Source organism: Diadema antillarum, unplaced genomic scaffold, assembly GCF_040938485.1.
Source record: "Diadema antillarum isolate AM-2024a unplaced genomic scaffold, OU_Dant_1.0 scf00000063, whole genome shotgun sequence".
Classification (NCBI taxonomy): domain Eukaryota; kingdom Metazoa; phylum Echinodermata; class Echinoidea; order Diadematoida; family Diadematidae; genus Diadema; species Diadema antillarum.
The window spans coordinates 2,493,536-2,503,855 of record NW_027270952.1 but is presented as its reverse complement, the minus strand read 5'-3'; the positions used below and the strand labels follow the sequence as shown (position 1 = coordinate 2,503,855).

At 40.1% G+C, this 10,320-nt stretch overlaps 1 protein-coding gene across 1 annotated transcript; it reads left to right on the top strand.

Moving 5' to 3' along the window:
- Positions 1 to 343: 343 nt before the first annotated feature.
- Positions 344 to 9,935, top strand: LOC139716260 (CMP-N-acetylneuraminate-poly-alpha-2,8-sialyltransferase-like). The gene is made up of 2 exons (XM_071627828.1): positions 344 to 825; positions 9,659 to 9,935. Exons 1-2 carry the CDS (start codon positions 344 to 346, stop codon positions 9,933 to 9,935), a joined length of 759 nt encoding a protein of 252 aa, XP_071483929.1.
- Positions 9,936 to 10,320: the final 385 nt, after the last annotated feature.

Genomic DNA, 10,320 nt, shown 5'->3' with positions numbered 1-10,320 from the left:
AACTTTAGGTATACGATTTTGATAAAACATCTTGAATTCTATTTGTTTCATAAATGTTTCTCTTGTCATCAACCCAATTCCAATAAGCGTCTACGCTTCCTAACCTTCTTCTTGCATTTCGTAATTTAAATTTATATTATTATATCTTATATGATGTTATTCAGCATATCTCATCGATGTTTTTATATTTGAATGACTTTTTCTTACGTCTTAGTTATCGATGTAGATGTCAGAATTGCGCAAACAGTGCCATGAAAAGCTCTCCCTTTTAATACCTTCGTTTATTTTGTCTTACAGCAAAAATCATTATGAAATACTTGGACACAAACACAGAATATTTCGCATGGGCATCGCAGCGGAGGCTTTTCAATTCGGCGTCAATGAATCTACTATCATCGCACAAAACCAGACGGAACCACTACCAACCATCGGGCCACGATGTGCTGTCGTCGGGAACTCTGGGGTACTGGAGTATAGTCGGTGTGGACGCGAAATCGACGAACACGATTTTATTTTCAGGCTGAATCTCGCGCCCGTTGGGAGAAATTTCTCATCTGATGTCGGGTCAAGGATAAGTTTAACTACAGTAAACACAGAAGAATTGTTCGAACTGTCAAAAATAAAAGTGCCAAGTGACTTACTTCGAGATAACAAGGGACTTCCTTACGCAGAGAGAACGTACAGCATTACCAACAAGACAATTGTGTGGTACCCGAAGGGACATCCTCAAAGGCTGCGTACTGTAGCTTCGCTGTTTAACAGAACTCTGAATCTCCAGCCATCATGGGCCTACAGTCCAGAATCATTGATGTATCTTGCGTTCAGGTATCTCAATAATTTCAGTAACAACCATTTTGCTTTTTACTGACAAATATAATAGAATCTGTGGATATGCTCACCCTTAAACTCTGCTGCGAGATCAGTTTCTCTTGTTGAGTAAGTGCTTTACGTTAATGTCGAATATCAGATCACATATAATTATCTAGCGAAAAATCAGAGACTGACAGGGCAGCCTCGCCCTGGCCTTCGTTCATCTGGCCTTACTCTCCAGGTGCCCATCACACATATAAAGGGATACGGAGACCGGGCATTTTCCTCTATTGCTCCTCGCCTTTTGAACTCCCTCCCATCTTTCCCCTCCCATCTTTCCTCCGTGAAATTGACAAATTGGATCACTTCAAAGCCTCACTCAAAACTCACATTTTCCACCGGACATTCAATTGCTAACTGTCTTGGAGGAGTCTGCGCCTTTGAATGTTTCTATAACAGATGCTGTGGATCATCATCATCATCATGTGCAGATGGGGAAATTGTCCCTGTTTTACCAAACAACCTTTATGAAATTATGACTATTCAGATATTCACACGTACACACATAGGCGCGAAGACAAAAATGGGGTCATCCCACGAGACCGACACCCACGAGTCATACGGTCCACGAGACCGACATAAAAAATAGGTCCATGAGTCATACAGCCCATGAGTTCTACACTACGCAGAAAATTCTCACGAGACCAACACTACGCAAAGAAAGCCCATGGGACCGACACTTCGCAATAAAGACTCACGAGACCGACAATACGCAAAAAAAGGCTCACGAGACCGACACTAGACAAAGAAAGCCCACGAGACCGACACTAGGCAAAAGAGGCTCACGAGACCGACACTAGGTAAAGAAAGCCCACGAGACCGACACTAGACAAGGAAGACTCGCGAGACCGACAGGATGAACAGCGCCATCTGCATGTCAATTACAAATATGTACCTGTACAGGGAGTTCAATGAAGGGGAAATATAATACTGGCTAGTGCAATTTTGTCACGCTGCGCTGTCGAGCGAGAGATTGTAACTAATTGAACAGCGACATCAGCGACATCAAGTATGTATTTCTACACTTGTGGCTTTTAGGAGTAGTTCTGTCACGCTATTTTTTTTTTTGAATAAAATTTTGCTCTTCATGGGACCCACTCCCCCCCCCCCCCCCCACAAAAAAGGACAAAAACAATGTAAGGTGTAATCTTAGACCTTTGAAAATGCCACTGTGCTACTTTTAATAGCCTTTCCCAGTTTCTAGCTAGAAGATGGACAGGACATAATTTTTTCCCTTTTCTTCTCGCAGAAAATTCGTAATTTTGCGTAGTTTGCGTAGTTCTTACGCGAACAATGCGCGAAATATGCTTGGAATATCAGTGATCGTTCGCGAAAATGTTGCCGCTATCGCGTTCACCAACGACTTTCCACTGACGATTAGCAGACATATCGACGCATGTTTCGCGCCTGTAACACCTGCGTATCACTGAAAATCACTGACAAAAAAATATATTGGCGTATGTATCTCTTACAGAACACGTAAATAAGCGCATGTAATACTTATGAAATACTGATGAATCACTGATGTATCACTAACAACTCACGTATGATTGGCGCTATGTTAAAACAGTCATTTTATCATCTCCCGTCAGGCCAATTCCTGCTGCCGAGGGTGCACATCAAACCCGTGTTGTGCGTGATCTGTCCGTAGTTCTTGCGTAATTCATCGGTGATTTTCATCGCGTAAATCAGCGAAAATGGTCAAATTCTCGACGGAAAAGCACGCAAAACCAAATTTCTTACGTGATTCATGCGTTTACGCGACTTTTGGGCAGTGTGACCGAGCTCCCATGGAATCGCGTAAAGCGCCGATCCGGCGCACGTCGGCGGACATATCCGAAGATTCCACGTCAGACAAACTCATGAAGTGCGCAAATCGCGCATGCATCGCGTAGGCCCTAAGGCTCGAATTTCTTACGTGATTCATGCGTTTATGCGACTTTTGGGCAGTGTGACCGAGCCCTCAGGCGTAGTGCGGTCTCGTGGGCTTTGTGTGCGTAGTGTCGAAGTCATGGGCTGTTTAACTCGTGGGCTTATTTTACTTGATGTCGAACTCGTGGGCTTTATTTACTCAGTGTCGAACTCGTGGGCTGTATAACTAGTCGGCTGTATGACTAGTGGGCTGCATACTCGTGAGCTGTATAACTAGTCGGCTGTATGACTAGTGGGCTGCATACTCGTGAGCTGTATGACTCGTGGGTCTCAGTCTCGTGATCTCTCGTAATCTTTTCATTTCACTAATCCAGAGGAAAAAGAAAGAACAAATTGCATGAAATACATATATCTGATCAGATGGTGACAGCATTAAACAACCAATCATTCCAAAATTTAAAAGCGAAAATACTTTTTAATCATATACGCTTGAATGCAACTAGTACTGTATACATTTTTATTCAACTTCTCACAGTGCCTTAGTATGCATTGCCAAGAACTAGAAAAAGAGAGGAAGTAATGTGAAACAGTATCAGATAAACATTGTTTTTTTTTTCATTTCCTTTAGAATAGAAATGCCGAACTGGCACCAAATACAACAGGATTCAATCGAAAGTGGCTGAATTGTCAAAACAACAACAACAACAACAACAACAACAACAGAGGATTGCGGGAGGGGTGTGAGACATTTTGCGCAATCATACGTAACGGAATGTCAAACCACAAATCTTCACAACGCCAAACGTTCCTTTTCTGTTAACGTGATTGGGATGTTCCCACCACACACTTTTTTTTCCCTCTGGGATCCCTGTGTTGAAATTCCTCTACCTTCGCGAAATCAAACGATAGCAACGATTTCACTTATTCTTCTATTACCAGTTATTCTAATACTCTGGTAGACAAACATCGAAATTCTTTAATGTCATATCTTAATTTTCACCACCCTTTTTCGGGGCGACTTTCGTTCTTTTGTAGGCTTCTCCATCTTTCATCTTGGTAGACCAGACTTGTATCTATAGGAATAAATAGATATGAACATCTGATCGTATGTTTTATTATTATGTTATTATTCCTGACTCATTTCCATCTTCATCAACTGGATAGCAGTTGATATTTGTCGAAGGCTTTGAAGATATCTATGTCATTAATCTTTGTATCTTGTGGATTGGAACTTTTAATATATACACAGTCAAGTGACTCATTGGCTATTACCTAAGAATATTACCTAAGATACAATGGTAAAGTGAACACGCTAGCTGTACAATTAATTATGTTATGCGTGCTTTTCTCAGAATGGAATGCTGCTATTTGGCAGTGAATTTGAAAGGAAAAAATTAGAAAGGAAAGAAAATTCACCAACTTCAATAGAACCAAACCAAACCAAAATACCCTGGTCGATGTAATGAAACCTCTAGCGACTATTAATGTATATTTACCTGTTCTTCGTAAAACAACAAGGTGTAGAAAAAAAAATGACCTCAGCAAACTGTAATGCAGATAATGGAAAATGTCAATGTAAAGCAAATTGAAATGAAAGATAGCTCTATGGTGTCTTCGTAATGCACACATTTTGCGAAAGTCTGTCTGCGCTTTCTGGCAATTATACAAACAACAACAATAACAACACATCAACAGCCGTTTTTTTAATGATTGTGAGCCATTAAAAAACAATGCTTACATCAGTCTAGCTACTGACCACAAGAATTTCAAAGATACCGTAAAGTGATCAACACTAGTTAGTGTTCAAGGATTTGTCATGTACAAATTTAAGTTGGTGTAATACCCTTTCTTTTACTAGTAGTGTGTACAATTTGCAATATGTACAATAGACTGGCTGTTAAAGTTTCATGGTCTCATTCTATAGCAGAACATAGCTCGGCCTTCATAATAGTCCATTACTTTCCTTGATTTTCTGGAAAAGGGGATGGTAAAACTTCTTCTACCCTCTTTCTGCCCTTGGAGCGGGGTATTTTGAGGCTGAGCGCCCTCACTCGGTCGTTTCAATTCCATCAACGTAGTTCATTTCATGAGAGTAAAGGCCGTGTCACACCTTCCCGGGCAAGCCTTGCGTGCGACTTGCAAAGAACAATTTTGACTACCCGGAGGTCCCTGTAGATGATCCGCACATGACAGTACCTAGCACGTATCTCAACCGTAGTCGCCCGGAGGTGCGCACGCATATTTTTTTACCCGCAACCGTGTTTAGGCCCTGTCACACCTTTCCGGGCAAGCTACTCGGGCTTGTTACGTGTAGGGATTTTCTAGCATACCGGACATTCCTGAGGGCGGAAAAGAATCTGAGCGAGTGTCTTACTTGCTGGACGCGTTCTACTTAAATCATACTTGCGAGTATACTGTGTGACCTTTGTACCAGTCGCGTGGGGGCTGACAACTCAGTGAAGGAATTCCTCTGATGGAATGGCTGAAATCCCACAGAATTTCATTATCTTTGCTGCATACGGGACTGCGAAGTACCTGCGTGGGAGTTGCCTGGGAAGTGCTGCCGCTAAGGGCCTCCTACTGGTGTTCTGCGTGGACCTCTCCGGGCATTCCCGCGACTCACCCGGAAAAGTTTTGGTCATGCTCAAAACTTGGCTGCGGTTAAATCGGACTTGCGTGAGCACCTCCGGGCAACTACAGGCGAGATACGCGCTAGATACTGTCAGGTGCGGACCAACTGCGGACAGCTCCGGGGAGTAAATTTGTTTCCCCGTAAGTCAAGCCGCAAAACTTCCCCAGGTACGGTATGACAAGGCATGAATGAAAATTGCAAACATTCTTGTTCGCCCGCTGAAAATCTTCTACGTGCTGGAAACTACCTCCTCGCCACAAGCCCGCGTAGCTTGCCCGGAACGGTGTGACACGCCCTTTATGTTTGCATCTTCATCCGTAAAATTCCATATAGGTGTCTTGTTAAAGTGAAAACGCAGTTCGCATATGCCTGCAGGACTGTCGAATTTTACTCTAAGATGTACGCATATGCATAAGAAATGTGTTCATTTCATACAGTTGGGTAAACTACGAAACTGCGATATGTTAGCCAAAAGGGTTCGCCGGAAGTACTACAATCTCAGAGCTTACCCGTTCGCGGTTGCTATGTAATTTTTTACAATTGATAATCAGTAATCGACAAATCAGGCCTTAGCAGTATCCACCGATCTTCCGCGCTAGAATGACCTCAAACAGTGTCGGAAATACGATCCTTTTTGTTGCTTTTTTTTCCATATTCCTTTATGGATCTTTTATTCAAAATAAATGCATGAAAAATCAAAATACATTTGTAGGCCCTGCCAAAATCAACACAAATCAGCATTGCATAAAAGTTATAATCGATGAAATTAAAGGTATTAGCCCACATTTGCAAACCCACGAAAATCAAAACTGCATAAAACAGGTCCAATATGACTTCAAGTACAAGTTATAACAATAACATACCTCACCTGTTGCTCTTTGTCTATACCATTCGATAAAAAGAGAGAAAATCATCGTTTTAAAATCAATTTTCAAACCGGGTCAACCCGACCCAAAATCGAATTACGAGCGCGGGCTAGCTACGTACATGTAACTTACACATGTATCGCATGCATGTAGTACGTACGTGGACAGGAGCTAGGGAGCGTTATACGCATGCATACGGTGCATTTTCATTTATTTTTATGAAAGTAATGGACTAATTGGAACGAAATTTTGCACAGGTGTTACTGCAATCATACCCAAACTCCATGCTAACTATGAGACCAATTGCTGCAGGTTTACAAATGTGGGCTAATACCTTTAAGCTATACTTGCAGCAAAGATTATATCCATTATAAAAAAGATAGTTTAGTAGATAAGACACTTAAATAGAATCTATTCCCTTTTATGTCTCCCACCCAGTGGTAAACCAGTGTTCCCACCATTTCCTCTACCGCTCCCCTCCTGTCCCCACCCTTCCACCCTTTTCTCTACCTCTTCCATCCCTACCTCCCTCTCTGTAGACATGTTGCTCCGGGCTCATCCATGCCAGTTTGTCTACTTTGAGATTTTGCCATTTTGTAAAATGGATAGTTAAAGTTCCCTTCATTTAAGCTAATTTCCTTTCATATATCTATCTTCTAGAATATCAATTGTCACTTCATTGTTAGGCGGCTTTTATGTTCTGTGCTTTTGAGAATAGAATATTTAACAAGAATTAAATGTGATTTAAAGATTGGTGTTTTCCCTTATTGCATTCCTTCATCCTGAACAGAATTACTTCCCCAAATAAACATCATTAACATACTTCCACATATTTCCGAGAATGATTTCACGTGCTCGCAAGCATAAAATAAATGTTTATGATAAATTATGTTTCTTCTTCTTTTTCCAGAAAAGAACATAAATTACTTAAAACCAAACCCAACCGGAGGAGATGATGATTTGTATTTACAATATCGTGTCCCAGTTCGATTGAAACTCTTGTATAAAATGGGCTATTTAGTGTCCATTTTCGTGGCCTTGAAAATTATTATGTTGTTTATCTCCTTGACAGAAAACAGAAAAAGATTGCTAGGGCACGATCATCACGTATACCGTTTGAGATATGCCGTAACTTTCATAACATAACCAGTATTTAGATTATATATCTTGCAATCTGCTAGACAGAATGTGGAGCCTGTCTCGTTGTGGAAGATTGAATATTATAGTTAATCCCTTTGACTTGTTTCTCTCTTTGTTGGCTTTGACTGTCATCTTGATTAGCCTTGTTAGCTGCTGGTCTGTCATGCACACAAATTCTATTCCTCTCATTATGCATTGTCATTATGAAGTTGGACTTTCCTCAATAGAAATGGTGCTTTGGTTGTCTTCCTTTCATTCATTGCATTTGACAATGGGATTTCTGAGCAGGTTGCTTGTTCTACTCCTGTTTTGTTGACTGAGGTGGATTTCTACAAAATAACTGTAACTCCTTTAAATGGAAAGAGAAACTGCTACTACAGCGATGTTACTGCAACCTTCATTGTGTCATTACCGGTAGCAGGAAAACATTGAGGCAAGCCTTGGCCCAGAACACAGAGACGGAGTGTTGAAACGGCAATCATTACTCAGACACATTGCACATGGCACAAGTAACTACAGCAGAGTAGTTCTCGATTTCCATCACTAACGGTTATGTTTCCTCTGATGTTTGGACCATGTGCACTATGAATTCATTTGGTATCAGCGCATGCAAAGGAGCCTGCTCCTGCTCCACACATAAAAAGCTGTACATTCTTCGGCTACAAAATATTTGCAAAACCTTGTCTCAGAATCTTTTACCTGGAGAAATTTCCGCTCTTGTAACAGTAAACAATTAAATGTCCAAAGAAAAATCTCCAATCTCGAAGAAAAAGCTTTTTATTTCTGTCTCTGGAATGCTCTTCCACTGAGGATCCGAGCAGTAGAATCCACAGAACATTTAAAAAAAGAATCTAAAGTCATATAATATCATTTATGGTCGTGTCTTGTTTTGGTTGAATATGTATTTTGGATTTGTTTACATACTCATTCATTTTATTTTATTTCATTTCATTTATTCCATTTCCAAAGAAGTATGATTACCAGCATGAAATTTGCAAATTCATAGTTTTACGACATCAAAGAGGCTCGTTTCTTACATATATTTCTATCTCTTCCTTGTTCATTCCACTCTTATAATTATGTATACCTGTATAATTCACTTTAATGCCCCTCTGCGCCTCAGAATAGGTTACTAGATTGATGACGCATTACAAGTGCTTTATTTATGTCCACTATTAAGTGTGGAGGTTGTTTCATGAATATAAAAGTCAATTGCATGCGATCGAAATTATTTTACACTTTTGCTCCAATACTCCAAAAGAATTCAATATCCTGGCAAATCGCCTCAGCGAGATAAGTTCCTTGGTAGACGCTTTCGATTATTTTTGAACACTTCTAAGAGTTGTATTTGCTATATTAGCTCTCTGTACATTAAATTATATTTTCCTCGGATTTTTTATTTTGTCAAAATTTATGTATACAAGTGTATATGTATATAAATATATGTTTACATGCATATACATACTGTATACACATATCGATTATACAAGTATATATATATCTTGGAACTTTCCACGTGTTGGATTTCGAATGTTGTAATTATAAGAAGAAAGAGTCTCAAGTACGCCATGGATCCAACGAGAAGTTTTTTTATTACAAAATTTTCGGTCTGCCTCAGACCTTCGTCAGTGTAAAGATGATATCATTGTCTATCATTGTCTTTACACTGACGAAGGTCTAGGGCAGACCGAAAATTTTGTAATAAAAAACTTCTCGTTGGATCCGTGGCGTACTTGAGACTCTTTCTTCTTATGTATATATATATATATATATATATATATATATATATATATATATATATCCCTAGTTGGCACCTTAGGGAGACATATTGGGGGGAAGTGTCTTCATTAGGGAGACAACTGGTCATTAAGGAGACAATTTTCGTGTCTCCATTGCGTAAATTGCCATTGAACATGTATTTTAAAATTTGCATATAAAACAAATGGAAATGTCTTCCAAATGACCCATCTAGGAGTATATATATATATATATATATATATATATATATATATATAACATATACATATAACATAACATAACAAAATGTAACCTATCAAAATTTCAGATTGTTTTTAAAAGACCAGTTATAGATAATGCTGAAAAATCACTGGCTCACCAGTATAAACTTGAAGTTGGAGATGCAGAGTCTTCCCTCTTGACCCCAAGTCGGTTTTCTACAACAATATGTTTATGACATTAATATTACAGTTGGAAAACGATGCATAGTGCAATAAAGTTCCTCAATATTTTCTTGTGTGGGTTTGCCTTCTCTTTACAGGATTTGGAAGATTCCCACGCCGTCTACGGGACTGTCTGTTGTTACGGCCGCTCTTCTACACTGTGATGATGTTGACATCTATGGGTTCTATCCGTTCCCGCAAGATTCCCGGAACCGAGAACTGCGATACCATTACTATGAACCGAATAAGAGACAGTTTTACTCTAAAAACGGCACAGTGGGTGTGCACGAGATGCCTCGGGAATTTGCTTTGCTGCGAAAGCTAGACGAAGAGGGTGTACTCCGATTAGTGACTGAACGCTGCTACGATGAGTAATAGGTGGAATTAAGACCCAAGAGACTTGAACACAACGTTGGTCCTTTAATAGTTTCATATTGCCTACACGTCGGCCTACACGTCGTGTTCCGACGCCGAAACTGATACGTCGTGTACGTGACTGGTCTGATTTAAAGGTCCACAGAAATCCAACTGAATGAGCCTGTTCAGATATTCAAATAACCTTGGGTGCATAAAATCCAGACCTCAATTTTCAGGGAATCTATGGTCTAGTAAAAATGAAAACGACAAGCTATAATCATTCCCCCAAATATTCCACGCCTCCTACCCTCCCCCCCCCCCCCATATTAAAAAAAAAAAACACACACACACACACAACATGTTTGAGTGGATTGAGACATGGTGTTGTCACTGTGGGAGGACA